Raw genomic sequence first — 18,340 nt, 5'->3', positions numbered from 1 at the left:
CATACCTCTCTGACTGGGCTGTTGAATTCATCTCGCTCAGCCTCTAGGAATCTAGTAGTCAACTCTCCTGTGGGTGTGTCCCTTCAGCTCTCCAGAAATTCCCTTGGACTGGGTCTAAAACCATCCCCTGGCCAATTTGCTCATGCTTGGGAAACACTCACATGGGAGATACTCAGACATTCTTTGTCTTAAAAAAGACATAAAAGACCTCTGGGCATGAAAGACCTCTCCAAAGCATCAATCTCTTTGCTGAACTCTCAGAGCAGTTATCTGGCCACAAGCCATTGGACATTTCTCAGCACGAACTGGACAGTAACCTGCCCGGCCCCAATCTGGAGGGATACATGCCAAGCTCTCTTAGTGGCCCTGCTGAAGCATGCCTTTCCTTAGACACGAGATGGGCAAGACTCACAGCACATTGATAACTACCGCCACACATCCTATCAGAATTCTCTCTCAGCCTCTCCAACCCCTTTCATAGCCTGGAAGTCATACACTGGTTTCTAGATACCTCGTTCACAAGTTCTGTTTTGGTGGTTTTGTACCTCACTTTATTATGTGGGAGGTATTGGTACTTCATTCCTTAGGGTCTAGCCAAAATGGAGATGGGAAGGGTCCCATTTTTACACTATCACACATGCTTAAAAGGAATGGTCAGAATAAAAAAGGCCACTCATAAAACAGTCAGCAAACAGTATAGTTTTTGCACATCAAGTTCTCTTGAGAATGAAGAGCTGCTTTGCCTTTCTGAAGTTTGCATGTTTATTAGCATGGTCCTCCCTGTTCTCAAGATGCCACAGGCTGGAGAGGTAAAGGTTAGGTGCTGCCCTTAAGCGGTCTTAAGGCAGAAACACCAAGGAGTGGGTGGAGTGAAAGAATGGGAAGGACTGTAAAAGCTCAGGGAGACACTTCTCAGGGCCTCCAGGCATAAACGGTGATGAGTACTGGAGGCTTGTGTCAGTAGAAGGGTCAAGAACTACTGAATATGGATTATCTTCTTTAATGTGACCCCATTTGTACCCACAAGATAATGTGTGGCTTGGAAAATGTGGGTTATGTACAAAAAGTACAAAAAAGAAAATAAAAATGACCTGTAATCCACCACCCAGCGTGTGCGTGTGTGTGTAAAATTGGTATATTTACTTTAATGACATGTCATGAATATTTCCCTTATTTACTGTCTTCCAGAACATGTTTTTAATGGCAGCCTAGTATTCAATTGCATGGCTGTATAATTTAATCAATCTGATTTTGGATTTTTAAGGTAGTTTCTAAGTTCTTTACTATCATATGTAACCCCATAATGAATAACTTGCAGTCTAAGGGTTTGTGCATAGTTCCATTTTTTTCTTGTGATAGAGGAATAGAAGTGGAATTACTAGCTAAATATCTAAGTATCTATCTTCATATTCCTAATATGCTTTGCCACATTTTCCTTCAGAAAAATTGTGCTTATTTAGCTCCTACCGGTGGTGTATGAGGGCGTCTGATAAAAGCCATTTTATATGAAAATTTTGGGTGGGTGAAAATTATCCAGTTATTATCCAAGTTATTACCTCGATGATCGGAATCCAGGCCAGGGCCATGCTGGGAGCGCTGAGAGTTAGAAGGCCGCCCCGGCAGGAATCAGTGAGAACCAGCCTCCTTAGTTGTGTCGGGGTGTGTGTTCTCGCTCCGTGCCAGGCGCTGAGGGCGACGGCAACGATGCAAGACACTACACTCGCCCACCAGGAAGCTCCCTCCGATTTTGCAAACTGCACACCAAAGCGGGCCCAAAGACAGTTCGCCCTAAGACACTGGGTCAGGACCCTTTCCACCCGCTCCCAGGCTCAGTTCTCCCCCATCAAAGGGTGATGCAATCCCCGTCCCGTCAGCCATTCTGGGCTGTCGTGGGACACTAACCTGAGGGAGCTTTGTGAACTGTTGAGCGTAGTGCACGCGTATAGAATTTTTACTCAAAATAAGGAGTGCGAGGGGAGGAGGGAAAGAGAGGCAGAGCGTCCCAGCGAGACCGGAGGCCGCGGGCGGAGACGCTCAGAGCGCGCCGGGACTAGGTGACTGGGAGGCGGCTCCGTGAGGTACTTATTCTCTCCCGCGGGCGCCAGGTTAGCGGCCGCAAGAGGGAGCGGTCCGCGGCCCCGCCCACTGAGCGGCCCCCTTCCAACCACAGACCCTTCCCAGTGCCGGCCCCACACCCCAGTCACCAATCCCTCCCCAGGCCGGCCCCTCCCTTGGCAAGCCTCTCCCCCGGCGGGCCCCGCCCCCGCCCCGCCCCCGCGCTGGCCCGGCTCCTGCCTCCAATCCCTCCCCCGCGCCCGCCCCTCCCCCTGAGAGCCCGCCCCCGCGCCAGCCACCCCCCCTCCCCCGGAAGTGCCGTCGGAGCGTTCCAGCATGGAGCGCGAGCCGAGCGCCACGGCAGCCGCCCCTGCTGCGGCCGCGCTCTTCGCCTGGGTACGTGACTCCGCCTCCGGGCCGCGGCCGCTGGGACTGAGGGGCGCACAGACGCTGGGAGCGCCCGGCCTCGGCGTGGGCGGTCCTGGGGCCAGGCAGCCGAGGTCCGAGAGGCGCTCCGGGTTGGAGGATCCTGGCCTGGGGGCTGAGGAGGAGAGGGCGGGGAGGGAAGGGTCTTCATGGGGTGACTTAGGGGCTTCTGGCTGGTGGCGTCCAGACCGGAGGGGCTGCGGCGCAGTGGGAAGAACCTGCCTCCAGGACAGAGCGTCTGGGTCCGCGACAGACTTCAGGCCCGGATAGCGCCGGGAGAGGCGAAGCGGAGGGCTCTGTGGAGAGAGGATCTCCCCGTCCCAGAGCCCTGTGGGGCCACCTGTGCCCTTCACCCTCCCATTGCCAGGAGGATGAAGGCCTTTCCCCATCCCCACCCCAGCCTGGCCGGAGCAGCCTTTGGTGTGGGGCCGGCGGTGCTGGGCCGTGCACAAGGCGGAGACCCTGCATAGTTACCGATACTTGGCTGTGACTGGGTCTTGCCTGCACGGGGGGTGTGGGAGTCTGCGCTGGTGTCGGTTTGACGGGAGCACTGAGAGACAGGGTCATCTTTATGTGTCGTGGCTGGAAGAGAGGAGAGTCTGTGCACAGGAGTGTGTGGCAGGCAGCCAACCAGAAGCACGGGAACAAACAGACATAGTGTCTTGTAGTTCTTCATAGCACATGCTTGTAATGAAACGTATAACTTGTTAATGTCGGTCTCCTTGGCCAGAATGTAGGCGTCACGAGGGTGGGTGCCGTGCATGTCTTGTATGGTGCCTGGCTTGTGCCTGGCACATTGTAAGGTGCTCAGTACATTTTTGTTGACTAATGGATGAATGAGTACCTGTTGTGTGCCGAGCTATGTGCTGGCCTTTTGGGAACAACAAAAGAGTGAAAGACTTCCAGCTCTCGTGTTGGGGGCGGTGGGGGGAAGAGAATAAGACCTTTACTGCTGTTAAAACCAGTATGTGTAGACTAATTTACAAAATGGCAATTATCAGTACCAGGCAGCATTTATTGAGTGCAAGACTGCTGCAGACCGGCAGAAGGGAGAGCGTGGTGTGGCCTGAGGTGGTCTGGCTGTGTCTTTGGGGTGGCACTGGAGCTGGGGGTGGAATTAGGGATTGAATGTGTGCCTGGGTGGGTGCTTATCCCAGGCCAGGGACTGGGGTCTGTGTAGACAGAGGAAACATCTGACAGAAAAAGCCTTTCATATATGGCCTTGTCAGTACTGAAGCAAAAATACTGTTGAACCTAACTTCGTTGCTGTGCTTGGAGGCTTGCTGGTATTTTCTTCCTGCTGCATTATCTGTGTGGAGGGGTGTATTAGTTTGCTAGCGCTGCCATAACAAAATACCACAGACTGGGAGGCTCAAATAATGGAAATTTATTTTCTCGCAGTTCTGGAGGGTAGAAGTCCAAGATCAAGGTGTCAGCAGGTTTAGTTTCATCTGGGGCCTCTTTGGCTTATAGATGGCCTCCTTCTTGCTGTGTCCTCATGTGGCTTTTTCTGTGGGTGGGAGCATTCATGTGTTTCTTCTTATAAGGATACCAGTCATATTGGATTAGGGTCCCATCCTTATGACCTCATGGAAGCTTAACTACCTTTTTAAAGGCCGTATCTCCAAAAACAGTCACAGTCTGAGGTACTGGACGTTAGGGTTTCAACAAATGAATTTCAGCGGAACACAATTCAGTTCATAACAAGGGGATTTACCTTTTTGGGTGTGTGTGTGTGTGTGTGTGTGTGTTTCTTATGTCTGGAGTGTTTGTAAGGAAGGCAAATACAGCTGTAATAGATTGTATTAAAATTTCCTTTTGTTTTGCTTTATCATGGATTTAGAGCCTCTTGCTGCATTACAAAAATGTAGTGCCATTGTTTGAATGTCATAATGCTGGCTCAGCAACCTGTAGCCCTGGTAATGGGGCAGCCATGGAGATCTCATGGCTAACAGAGAAATCCTCTGCACATGCTTTCCACTTCACACCGTGCAAGTCTTTCATTTGCTCTTTCCTGAGGGACTCATAGGGTCTTACATTAATTCACTGTAAAATATATGCACACCTTCTTTGGGCCAGCACCATTTCAGATGCGGGGGAAATAGCAGTGAGCAGAACAAAGCTCCTGCCATCATGGAGTTACTTAACTCTCTGAGCCTTAGTTTCTTCATCTGTGAAATGAATGATAATGCCCCCCACCCTGTGAGAATTAAAGGGGAATGCCCAGCACACAGAGAAGCACTCAGTAGTTGGTTGCTAATATTGCCCTGAGGGCCTCTGGGACCTGTGTCCCTGCATGGCTCCCTCATCCAGCATGGAGTCCTTGCAGCCCAGGATGGCTGTGCAATAGACCACAAGGGGCAGGAGTTTGTATATATGTATGCATTTTTTGGTAGTTATTTTAAATCACTTTTTTTCATTCAGGTGTCTTCAAAAACAAACACATTTTAAAAGTTTTACTACTCAAGAACCAACCAGCAGTCGGTGGTTGGAGAAATTATAAGGATTTCCAAAATCTTAATAAGATTTTCCCTGCGGGTCCGTAATCCCTTATCTTCAATTTTGAATACAAAAAGCTCTGTAAACCCAGAACTGGCCTGACATGAGGCTGTTTGACATGAGGCTGTTTATAGTCTTTGCCCACTAACAGTATTTGTACTGTTTACTGCAGAAATAATACTGTTTTACTTATGGGGTGCTGCTCCCAGACCTTGCAGCAGTGTATATGATTTATATACTGTATTACTTTTCTAAAGTCTATAAAATTCTGAGTCTGAAGTACATCTGGCTGCAAGGGTTCCAGATTAGGGATTCTGGACCTTTATCATATAATAACGACAACAGACATATTGCCCATCAAGGGGAAATCTGTTTCCTTAGAGGACTCTCACCACGTGAATCTTACAGTAACAAAACATTGTACTTGGAAAGGCCCTTAGAGATCGTTGCCAACCTCTTTCACCTCTTTCAAATGAAATAACAATGGTGTGCCCTGCTTGAGGGCACAAAATCCTCAGCTAACTTTGATTCCAGAAAGTCATTGCCAGTTTTCCCAGTGAGGGTGTAGGGAGAAGGGACAAGAACTAGTCCTAGCGTATTTCCCACCCACTTCGTTCCTATTTTTCTTGATTATTTCTTTCCGTAGCTTCCCTAGATAATTACCTTTGATCAGAAGGAACTCCTATGCTGTCCCCTAAAGGCAACACATGTAGGCTGGGGCATTGGAAGGGGAAGGGGAAGAGTATCACTGGATGAGCTGTGGATGCTGAGAGCTCCTCTCACATGGAAATCGTGGTCTTCTGGGGATGGGGCCACTGTCCAAGTGTGGGTTGCACATAACAACTTCTTAAGAATGAGTCTATGAAATCTCATCTATTATAATCTCTGAGAGGAGCGTGAGGGTGAGAAAGATAGGGACAGGTAAATTCAAATTGACGGTTGGGGTTCCCATAGTTTTTCGTCCTTGGCTTATTTTATCCCTAGGGTGCAAATAGCTATGGGCAACTTGGCCTTGGCCACAAGGAAGATGTGCTTTTGCCCCAGCAGCTGAGTGACTTCTGTAATCCTGGATGTGTCAAGAGGATCACGGGAGGAGGGGGCCACTCTGCTGTTGTCACAGGTAACTTCCTTCAAGAATATATCACCTCTCATTTTCTTACTTAGACATTCTCCCCTAGGGTGTTATATTACTATCTTTCAGCCTTTTGTATTTTGCAGAGGACAGCTTTTTTTGTGAAGGAATCACGTTACCATCAGAGAATGGCAGATTATCAGAGCTGAAAGGATTTCAGAGATCAAGGCCACCCCTCTTTTCCCCTCGCCCGCTCTCCAAATGAGGCTCAGAGAGGAAAACTGCTTAAGGTTACAAGACAAGTAGTGGCCGAGTTGCAACATATATTACATTTTATACCATAGATTGATATTTAACTTTCATATATGAGTTAGAAGTTGGCAGTTAAGTTAAATATTCCTTGAGAGCAAGAATTTTATATTTTCCATAATCTTCCTTCAGAGTACCTAGGATAGTACTTAATAAGTACTACAAGCACTATAATACTGCAAAGGAGGGCATATTGCATCCTGGTTAAGAACATGAACTCTGGAATCAAACCATGTGGGTTTAAATCCTGGTTCTCTTAATTGTTAACTGTGTGGCCTTGGGCAACTTACTTAATTTCTCTGTGCCACAGTTGCCTCTCTGTTACATGGGGATAATAATGATGAGAACCAATGAGTTAACAGGGCTGCATTATGACTTTCATGAGTCCTTGACACTTTCGCCTTTGTGGACACCTCCTTCCATAAAGAAATATTTAAAATTATGTTTACAGCTGCACTGACATAAAGATGAATATAATCCAGGCTAGATTTAGTATTATATGTTCCTATTACATATATTTTTTATTAAAAAATTAGATTAAAACATTTTTGTGGGCTTCTACAAGAATGGTGGGCCCCAGGCACTGTGCCTCAAGGGTAAGTCAGCCCCACGCCTGAGGCCCTCAGAAGAGTACTTGGCACATTCTGTGTCCTGAATAAACGTTGGCTTTTACTGTTACAGTAGATGCTCAGTTTGGTAATTGATTGGCCACTGCTGTAGGACTTGGAGTTTCCATTTAGATGTTAGATTGGAGCCCCTTGGACTTGTGCCATTTGGTCCGGAGCACATTAGCATGCCTGGCTTATTAACTTGGGTGGGAAAAAAGTTAGTGGGTCCATGACTCCAAATAATTAATGAAATCCTTTTGCTCATCTTAGCAGTTGTAATTTCCCCTGTGCACACTACCACCGAAACCTTTATATTTTGCAGATGAAGGAAGCCTTTTTGTCTGTGGCCTGAACAAAGATGGGCAACTGGGGCTTGGTCACACCGAGGATGTCCTGTACTTTACCCCCTGCAAATCCCTCCTTGGATGTCCCATCCAACAGGTGGCCTGTGGCTGGGATTTTACCATTATACTTACAGGTGAGTGCACTCCTAGGTAAATCTTTATCACCACAAAGGCTTTGGGTGAGAAGAGCATGATGGTGGGCCCTGATTAAATGAAATCCTCTTTGTATTTAAAAACACACACAAGTGTTCTCTCTGGTTGTCAAGGAAAGTTGCAGGGTGCATTTTGCAAGGAAGGTTTTAACAGTAAGGAGATAGGGCTGGAAAATCTGGACTGTAATTATTAGAATCTAAACAATAGCTCTCATTTATGAAGTACTTAGTGTGGGCCTGTGTCAGAGTTGTAGGGAGTCAGGAGGTAACACTCTGTTTCTTGCTTACGTTTGGGATCAATTGTGAGACAAGCACAGAGCAGTCAGACAGGTAGAGATCAAATTATCAGCTTTTTACTGATAAAGGCTAAATTGGAGGGTAAGGTTAATTGTCAGGCCAAGAGGTTCTGCTAATACTCCTCTGATCCAAACCCACTCCCCAAACTCTAGGCCTCACCCGTAGGGGAAACCCTTACTATGTGTCAGCCCAGAGTGCCTGAGAGGAAGGTGCCAAGCCATACTGTCCTGTTCCTTCTCCCAAACTCACCAACTGGCTAGGTTACCCATCCTCCCCTAGAAAGCAGTGAGCATGGGGAAGGGCAGGGAGAAAGGCCTGGAGTATATTAAAATTATGGAAATTCCATCTCATGGAAATATGAAAAGTGGGAGATAAGTATCCTCCATCCCAACACTAGGCACATGGCTAAGCATTCTCCGCAGCTAACTTGTCATTAATTAGGTGGTGTAGTGGATAGTCTGTGTAAAACGCTTAGCCCAGTGCCCACTGTTTTTGTTTCTAGGGGGACAGAGCAGGGAGTATGGACTGAATGTGCTGGAGCCCAGGGCCCCACTCACTCCTCTCATTCCTTTTGCTCTTCTCATCCTTCAGCATTTACCCACTGGTCACGGATGTCTTACTTCTTAGATTTGCAATTCAAGTATTTGTATTTTGCAGAAAATGGTCAAGTTCTCTCATGTGGATCCAATTCCTTTGGCCAATTAGGAGTTCCTCATGGGCCTCGAAGATGTGCGGTCCCCCAGGCCATTGAGGTAAGGACAGCCGCTAATATTGAGCTTGCCTGTGTACTGTGAAAGTGTCTCCAGGTATCACAGTTATCCCTCCCTGGACTAAAAGACTGGCTGGGTCCCCGAAAACCCATGGGGTAGTTAGAATTTAAGTTGAAAAACTCAGGTTCTCCTGGGAAAAATTAGGTTGGAGGGGTGGATGTTGTGAGTGAAAAGCCTCTGTTAGCTCTCATACATGTTATAATTTTTTGTGAAATAAAACAATAAAGTAATATATCTTATAATGACATTAATGACATTTTACAGTTCTAAAAGTCGTCATAGTGGAAACTGTGTTAGAAACAGGTCCAGTGGGAATTGACTCACCTAAAGACACTAAGTGAGGCAGATGGCATAGCCCCGCACTGTCCAGTGGGAATGTCACGTGAGCCACATATGTAACTTAAAAGTGTCTAGCAGTGCCATTTAAAAAAGTAAAAAAAAAAAAGGTGAAATTAATTTTTAAAATAACAGCTTTATTGAGATATAAGTCATATACCATAAAATTTACCCTTTAAAAATGTGTGTTTCGGGCCTCCCTGGTGGCGCAGTGGTTAAGAGTCCGCCTGCCGATGCAGGGGATACGGGTTCGTGCCCCGGTCTGGGAGGATCCCATATGCCGCGGAGCGGCTGGGCCCGTGAGCCATGGCCGCTGGGCCTGCGCATCCGGAGCCTGTGCTCCGCAACGGGAGAGGCCACAACAGTGAGAGGCCCGCATACTGCAAAAAGAAAAAAAAAAAAAATGTGTGTTTCAGTGGTTTTTAGTATACTCACAGAGATGTGCAGCTACCACCATCATCTAATTTTAGACCATTTTCATTATCACAAAAGAAACTGCGTACACAATAGCAGTTAACTCCCATTTTCCCCTCCCACCAGCCCCTGATGACTGCTAATCTGTATCTGTGGCTTTGCCTATTCTGGGCATTTCACATAAATGGAATCATACAATATGTAGCCTTTTGTGGATGGCTTCTTTTACTTCACATGATGTTTTTAAGTTTCACCCGAGTCATGGTATGACATGGTAAAATTAATTTTAACAACTTTTAAACTACTCTAATGTAGCCAAACTATTATTATTTCATTTTATATGTCACCAATATAAAACTTTATTAATGAGATATTTTATATTCTTTCATTTATATGAAGACTTTTTCTGGTGTACATGTTTTACTTAGAGTATATCTCAATTCAGTCTAGTCACATTTCAAGCGTTCAACAGCCATGTGTAGTTAGAGGCTACCATATTGGACAGCACAAGTGTTAGATAGGACTCCTGGTTTTAGTTCAGAGCTCTTTTCACTGCATCATACTTAAAATGTACACATTTTTGTGAAGATTATATTGTAAGCAAGCTTTTAGAGGAATTATGCTGGAATCTAAAATGAGTTTCACCACCTAAGCTGCTCCACTCATATCTAATTTCCTTAAACAGTGACTAAGAGTGGGAGATCTGTTTTCACTGGAGAGAGCTTAGGTCTGCTCCTGTCACTTTGCTGAATTCTAATTGCTGGTATTGTGGGGTATTATTTGGGGACATGGTTTGGGCCATTCTAACAAAAATATTATAGACTGGGTGGCTTAAACAGCAAACATTTAATTTTCACAGCTCCAGAGGGTGGGAAGTCCAAAATCAAGGCACCGGCATATTTGATATTTGGTGAGGGCTCACTTTCTGGTTCATAGACAGCCATCTTTCTGCTGTGTCCTTACATGCCACCAGAAGGGGAAAGGCTCTCTCTGGGGTCTCTTTTATAAGGGCATTAATCCCATTCATAAGGGCTCCGCTCTCATGACCTACTCACCTTCCAAAGGACCCACCTCCAAATACTATTATGTGTTGGGGATTAGGTCTCAACATGAATTTCCTAAGAACACAGACTCTGAGTCTGTAGCACATGGTATGCATGGAAGTCTAGACTCTGTAGTCCCTGTTGTAAGAAGTGTTACAGCTTCTAGTTGCAAACAGGTAGCTTTTTAAGAACCTATGTATAAGTTATAATTAATTTAGCGTAAGTCACATGGTTAAAGAAGACAGAGAGGAGCAATGGTTAAAATATGTTGGATGACAGAATCAGAAGGTAAAAACATTTTGACACACTGTATCTTATAGAACGATGGGAGGAATGTGCCAAAGTGAAGTATAAGAGAAATTCATTCATTTGTTTAATAGCAGCTATTGTGTGTAGGTGCTGTATTTAGGCAGGGGGGACAAAGGTGAGTAAGACCCAATCCTAGCATTCGAGGGCCTATAGTTTAGTAGTACATGTTAGATACAGAAATACCTAGATGCATTACCATGTTAGAACTATGATAGATGCATGTATAGCCTCGAAAGGGAGTACTGAACTCTTTCTAGGGGAAGGTGGGGTGAGAACAGACTTACGCTGAATCTTGAAAGTTGAGTAGAAATTTCCCTGGCTTGGGATAGGAAGATGTGCAGAGTAGGTACAAAAGAAGCACATTACAAACAGAAGGAACTTTGTGAACTAGGGTATCGAGCATAAAACAGGAGGGCTTGGGATACTGAAAGCAGTTTAGTATGATTGGAATATAAGGAAGTGGTAGAAGTGCCAGTAGGGATCGAGCAGGCAGGGAGGTAGTGTCTGATAAATGGTAAGAACAGTGAGTTAGAGAGGGGCCACATGGCATAGTGTGGGAGGTGGATTGAAGGAAGATTACTCAGAAAACTCTTGCTAATAATCCAGATGAGAGATGATCCTGCCCCACACGAAAGCAGCAGTAGTGGGGATGGAGAAGAAGGAATTGAGGTAAGTTGGTTTGAAGAGAGTGACTCCGCATATAAAGCCCTTCAGTTAGCTTTGAAAAGGAAAAAAAAAATTAAAAGAAAAAAAATTTAAGGGTGGTATATTCAAATTGTATGAGCAGTAAGATTTGTTCTTCCCCAAAGCTAATGTGATTGTGGGCTGAATTGATAGAAATATAGTCTCCAGAAGAAGGGAGGCCAGAGCTCTGTCCTTCTTTGTGCTGGTCACACTGCATCTAGGATGTTGTGTCCTGGTGTGGGTTTGGTTCTTAGGCCCTGGGCACTGAGGTGAATAAGACTCAGACCCTGCCCTTGAGGACTCTTAAAGTTTAGAAAGACACTGTGGATCTGTAAATAAGCAAATACGGTAAAGTCCCATAGGGGCTGTGATTGGTGCATATACAGTCCCTTAAGAGAGAGAGACTTGAGTAACCAGAGCATAGAAGAGAGAAACCAACAGGGGGAGGGAATTTGAAACTAGGTGATGGCTGATGGAATTGGGGATGTTTTTCCTAAAGAAGAGATGTGTATTAGTTATCTATAGCTGTGTTATAAGTTACCCCAAAATTCAGCAGCTTAAAGCAACAAGCATTTATTATCTCACAGTTTTGGAGGGTCAGGAATCTGGGGACAGCTTAGCTGGTCTCATGACTTTGCAGTCGAGATGTCAGCCAGGCTGCACGAGGTCTGCTGGAGGCTCAGCTGGGCTGGTTCCACTTCCATGCTCCCTCATGGACAGGAGGCTTTAGTTCCTTGCCATATGGGCCTCTCTATAAGACTGTTTAGACATGGTGTCTGACTTCCCCGAAGAGTGATGAGAGAGAGAGAGAGAGAGAGAGAGAGAGGCAGACTGGTCAAACAAGAAGGCTCAGTGCCTTTCATCAGCTAATCTTGGAGCCACTTATCACTTCCTTATCCTATTCATTAGAAGCAAGTCACTAAGTCCAGCCTGCAGTGAAAGGGAGGGGAATTAAGCTGCACATCTTGAAGGGCAGAGTCTTAAAGAATTTGGGGACCACAAGGTGTCTTAGGACATGACAACTGTCTTCAAATGTTTGGGAAGCCTTGTCAGAAGCAGTAGGCAGATAGGTCTGGTTCCACCTAAGGAGACAGATGGAACCGTGCAAAGATGAGCAGGCACCTGGGGAGGTGGTGAGCCCATGTCACTGGAAGTAGGTATTTGACAGGGGTTGTATGACCACTTGGTGGGGTGTTGTAGATAGGTTTCTATCATTGAATGGGGATTAGACTAGATAAGCGGTCAGCTTGGTAAATAAAGTTTTATTGGAACACAGCCATGCCCATTCATATATTTATTGTGTATGTTGCTTTTATGTTACAATGGCAGAGTTGAGTAGTGTGACAGAAACCATGTGACCTGCAAAATCTAAAATATTTACTATCAGGCCCTTTACAGAAAATGTTTGCCAACCCCTGGACTGGATGACCTTGCAGGTGCCTCCTAGCCCTGAGTGGCATTGTAATATGGTATTTTAAAAAGATTTTGCCTTTTAGGGATACATACAGAGGCATTTATGAGTGGAATTGCTGGGAATTGGGAGCTCCAAACCAATCAGACACATAATGAGGATCATGCTGTGTTGTGTTTGGGCATAAATTACATAAAATTTTGTAGATGGATAATTCTGAGATTGCCGTCCTTTTCTTTGTTTTGACAGCTCCTGAGAGAGAAGGTTGTTAGTATTGCTGCTGGACTGAGGCATGCTTTAGCTGCAACAGGTGATCATTTTGCTTTTATTTTCTTGATAAGCATGTAATACGGAGACACTGAGCTTTGGAAGAAATAAACTTTAAGGAGTAATTCAGAGTGTCCTGCTGTGCTGCAGTCTGATTAAAAGGAGGGGACATAAGGCAGAAGTCATGTGGGAAAGCCTTTAGCAGGTAGGGAGGAAGGAAATGAAGTTGTCTAGCTCTTTGTTATGTTCTTAGGCATGGTGCCAGGTTCTCTTGATTTAGTTAGTACCTCATTTAATCCTCACAGGCACGCAGTGATGTGAGTTAAAATTTTTTTGTATTGAGGTATAGTTGATTTACAATATTATGTTAAGTTTTAGGTGTACAACATAGTGATTCACAATTTTTAAAGATTATACTCCATTTATAGTTGTTAGAAAATATTGGCCATATTCCCTGTACAATATATTCTTATAGCTTATTTATTTTATACATGGTAGTTTGTACCTCTTACATATGAAGAAACTGAGGTCCAGAGAGGCTAAAGTGTTTGTCTACAGTTACACAGGGAGTTAGGAAATAAAAGGTGAGCTGGGATCAGAGTCTACGATGGGCTGGATTCCAAGACCCACATTCTTTGCCATAAACTGCATTGCTTTCCTAGTGGATGTAAATGTTTATTAATTTAAATGCTTCAAGTGAGCTTGTCTCCTGTACCATGAGAGGGTGATGCACATAGGGCTGACAGCGTGTGTGAGGTTGAGGGTGGAAAGCGGAGGAGGCAGTGACCCTTTTTTCTCTCTTGCTCATTTTTCTGCTTTCCGTTCCCACTTCTTTGGGCTGAAGGACAGCCCAAACTGGCTATGGCAGCCGAGGCTCAAGCGTTGGTGAGTCCAGTTGTGGAATGGGGAGAAGAGTGGAGGCGAGGAAGAATCCGGTGCATCATGGTGCTGGTGGTCACTTGGGGCTTAGTGTGATTATACTTTTTGAAAAACTAAACTTTTTATTTTAAGGTAATTGTAGATTCACGTGCAGTTGTAAGAAATGAAATAGATCACACTCACTCTTTGCCCGTTTCTCTCAGTGGTAACATCTTGTGAAACTGTAGTGTAATAGCACAACCAGGATGTCTTGACACAGTCAGGATACAGAACAGTTCCATCACAAGGATCCCTCTTATGGCTCTTTTGTAGCTGCACCCACTTCCTACCTACTCTCACCCCTTAGCTCTTTTGCTCTCCCACAGTAATGTTGTCATTTTAAGAATGTTATATAAATGGTATCATACAGTATTTAGCCTTTGGGGGTTGGCTTTTTTTGCTCAGCATGATTCCCTGGAGATTCATCCAAGTTGGGAGTATGAATAATTTGTTCCTTTTTATTACTAAGTAACATTCCATGGTATAGAGGTACCACTGTATTAGTTTGCTAGGGCTGCCATAACAAAACACCACAGAGTGGGTGGCTTAAACAACAGGAATTTATTTTCTCACAGTTCAGGAGGCTAGAAGCCCAAGACCAAGATACCATGAGGGTTGGTTTCTAGTGAGGCTTCTCTTCCTGGCTTGTAGATGCTGCCTTCTTGCTGTCTCTTCACATAGTTTTCCCTCTACGCACGCATGGAAAGAGAGAGAGATCTCCAGTGTCTCTTCCTCTTTTTATTTTATTTTTTTTTAAAACCGGGAAATGTTCTCTCTGGTTTTATTTATTTATTTATTTTTATTTTGGGCTGTGTTGGGTCTTCGTTTCTGTGCGAGGGCTTTCTCTAGTTGTGGCAAGTGGGGGCCACTCTTCATCACAGTGCCCGGGCCTCTCACTATCGCGGCCTCTCTTGTTGCGGAGCACAGGCTCCAGACGCGCAGGCTCAGTAGTTGTGGCTCACGGGCCCAGTTGCTCCGCGGCATGTGGGAGCCTCCCAGACCAGGGCTCGAACCTGTGTCCCCTGCATTGGCAGGCAGACTCTCAACCACTGCGCCACCAGGGAAGCCCTCTTCCTCTTTTTAAAAGGACACCAGTTCTGTCAGATTAAGGCCTCACTATTATGACCCATTTAACTTTTATCACCTCCTATAGGCCCTATCTCCAAATACAGTTACACTGGAGTTTAGGACTTAAATATATGAATTTACGGGGAACACAATTCAGTCTATAACAACGACCGTTTGTTTAACCAGTCACCCATTGAAGGACATTTGGTTGTTTTTGTTTTTTAGCTATTAAGAATAAAGCTATAGGGCTTCCCTGGTGGCGCAGTGGTTAAGAGTCCGCCTGCCGATGCAGGGGACACGGGTTCGTGCCCCGATCCCGGAAGATCCCACATGCCGCGGAGCGGCTGGGCCCGCGAGCCATGGCCGCGGAGCCTGTGTGTCCGGAGCCTGTGCTCCGCAACGGGAGAGGCCACAGCAGTGAGAGGCCCGCGTACAGAAAAAAAAAAAAAAAAAAGAATAAAGCTATAATCATTTGTGGTCAAGTTTTTATGTGAACATAAATTTTCATTTCTCTGGGATAAATGCCCAGGAGTGTGATTACTGAGTTGTATGGTAGTGATTACGCTTTTTTTTTTTTTTTTTTTTTTTTGCTGTACGCGGGCCTCTCACTGTTGTGGCCTCCCCCATTGCGGAGCACAGGCTCCGGACGCACAGGCCCAGCGGCCATGGCTCACGGGCCCAGCCTCTCCGCGGCATGTGGGATCTTCCCAGACCGGGGCACGAACCCGTATCCCCTGCATCGGCAGGCGGACTCTCAACCACTGCGCCACCAGGGAAGCCCTGATTACGCTTTTATAAGCAGCTTCTTCTCTTAGAAATTAGAAGGACCAAAGAATTGCCTGTCATTGGTTTCCTTGCCCCTTTCCTACCAACATTTTGTGATTGCTAGTCTTATGTGTAAATTTTTGTCCAGTTAACAAAGGAGCACAGTTCCCGTTATGTGTTTGATTAATTTAATTGTAAGTTCTCCCCTCCCCCATTTAATCTGTAAATATTTCTTCCCACATCTCTAAAAGATAAGGAATTTTTCTGAAAACATTACCAAAAAATACCATCATCATACCTACAAAAAATTATCAGTAATTCTGTAATTTCATCAAGCATCTAGTCAGTATTTAAATTTCCCTGATTATCTCAAAACTATTTTTTATGGTTTGTTTGAATCAGGATCCAAATTAGGTTTAGCATTGCAATTGGTTGATATGTATCTCAAGTCTCTTTCTCTCTCTTTTAATGTTTATTTATTCCTTTTAGTTTTTTACTGTGATAAAATACACATAAAATTTATCATCTTACCCATTTTTACATGTACAGATGAGTGGAATTAAGTACATTCACATTATTGTGCAACTATTACCAAAATCTGTCTCCAGAACTTTTCTCATCTTGCAAAACTGAAACTCTATATCCATTAAACAATAACTCCCCATTCCCCCTTCTCCCAGTCCCTGGCAACCACAATTCTACTGTCTATTTCCATGATTTTGGCCACTCATACAGGTACCTCATATAAGTGGAATCATACAGTCTTTGTCTTTTAGTGGCTTATTTCACTCAACATAATATCCTCAAGGTCTATTCATGTTGTAGCAAATGTCAGAATTTCCTTCCTTTTTAAGACTTAATGATATTCCACTGTATGTGTATACCACATTTTGCTTATCCATTCTTCTCTTGATAGACATTTGGGTTGTGACCACATTTTAGCTATTGTGAATAATACTGCTATGAACATGGGTATACAAATATCACTTTGAGATCTTGCTTTCAGTTCTTTAGGATATGTACCCAGAAGTAGGATTGCTGGATCATATAGTAATTCTATTTTTAATTTTGGGGGGAATTGCCGTACTGTTTTCCATAGTGGCTGTTCCATTTTACATTCCCACCAGTAGTCACAAGGTTTCAGATTTCTTCACATCCTTGCCAACCCATGTTATTTTCTTCTTCTTTTTTTTAATAGTAGTCATCCTAATGAGTGTAAAGTGGCATCTCATTGTAGTTTTGATTTATATTTCCCTAATGATTAGTGATGTTGAGCATCTTTTTATGTGCTTATTGGCCATTTGTATATTTTCTTTGGAGAAAAGTCTTTTCAAGTCCTTTGCTCATTTTTGAATTTTTGTTGTTGTTGTTGAGTTTTAGGAGATCACTGTATATTTTAAATATTAATCCTTTATCAGGCATCTCCAGTCTCTTTTAATCTTTATGTACCTTTTCCTCTCTTTTTAATCCTCTTTCAATTTATTTGTTGAAGAGATGGTAAGTTTTGTTTTATTTCAATACTGTGTTTTGCTCGCATTGTGCTCAGTCATCATCACTTATATTTCACAGAGCATGCTTGTCTGTTTACAGCCTAAAGGACCGTTGGGTATAGGATACTTCTGGAGGAGCAGTACCTTAATGTTGCTGTTGGATAGTGAATCCTAGTTACACACATCTGACTGTAGACAAAATATACAATATTTCATCTCTGCATTTGTGTGAGGTTCAGAACATGGGTACATGAATTAGAGTCAGTGAATATGGAAATAAAAGGCCATTCCATTGAAGTAGTGGCTATTAAGAAGCTATCTTGCAGTCATAAATACGTATTTATTTGGTGATTAGGACTCTTTGAATTCATCTTGGTGTAGTAGAAAAGACACTACATTGGCTGTAGGAGAGTGAAGGCCTGGTGTTTTCTCTGCTACTAGCTCCCCGTATGACCTCGGACAAATCACATCTCCTCTACAGGGCCTCAGTGTCTCATGCAGTAAATGGGAGGAATGGACGTGGTAAGATTCAGGGTTCTTTCCTGCTCGGTCTGGAGTCTCAGTTGTCCTTTCAGGTTAATCATGAAAAAAATGTCATTCCAGTAATTTGACTCTGGAGGAGTGTCCTAGAACTTTCTGGAGGGAGTTTTACTATGTTGGAATTTCCTTTGATGGTCTTAGATTGCCCTGAAGATTGGATTTGTGATTGACTTGGTGGTAATCCCTATGACCAGCCATAGGGCCTCTTGAGGCAATAAGCTTTTCCATAATATGCATGTTAACTGAGCATGAATTGGGAATCTTTCATGGCATTGAGGTTCAAAGAGCAATCTGGTCTTAATCCAGATAAAGATTTTCTTTTTTCTCTCCTGCTCCGCTGGGAAGCTAATGGCACGGTGTTCCAGTGGGGAACTGGTTTGGCATCATCTGGACGGCGGTTGTGCCCTGGGCAGACTCTCCCACTGTTTTTGACAGCAAAGGAACCAAGCATAGTGACAGGTAAGGTCCTTACTTCTTCTGAATCCTGTATTTATTCTTTGTTTGGAAATGGAGACACAGGCATGCAGAAAATGGGTAAATGGAGTTTGCTTTTGCTATTTCTT

General features: G+C 44.4%; 1 protein-coding gene across 2 annotated transcripts in view; it reads left to right on the top strand.

The window, feature by feature from the left end:
- Positions 1-2,377: 2,377 nt before the first annotated feature.
- The window catches only part of SERGEF (secretion regulating guanine nucleotide exchange factor), a 224,815-nt gene continuing 208,852 nt past the window's right edge, over positions 2,378-18,340 (top strand). For both annotated transcript variants that reach the window (XR_009532975.1, XM_060103763.1), the window contains exons 1-6: positions 2,378-2,451; positions 5,965-6,100; positions 7,292-7,447; positions 8,420-8,514; positions 12,979-13,039; positions 18,123-18,236. Coding sequence is in view for 1 of the 2 variants with exons in the window: in XM_060103763.1 (XP_059959746.1) it covers positions 2,392-2,451; positions 5,965-6,100; positions 7,292-7,447; positions 8,420-8,514; positions 12,979-13,039; positions 18,123-18,236 (622 nt within the window). In the remaining variant the exon portion in view is untranslated. The remainder of the gene's footprint in view (positions 2,452-5,964; positions 6,101-7,291; positions 7,448-8,419; positions 8,515-12,978; positions 13,040-18,122; positions 18,237-18,340) is intronic.

This window comes from Mesoplodon densirostris, chromosome 7 (assembly GCF_025265405.1).
Source record: "Mesoplodon densirostris isolate mMesDen1 chromosome 7, mMesDen1 primary haplotype, whole genome shotgun sequence".
NCBI lineage: Eukaryota > Metazoa > Chordata > Mammalia > Artiodactyla > Ziphiidae > Mesoplodon > Mesoplodon densirostris.
The sequence above is the reverse complement of the archived record's forward strand: the minus strand, read 5'-3'. Positions and strand labels throughout refer to the sequence as shown.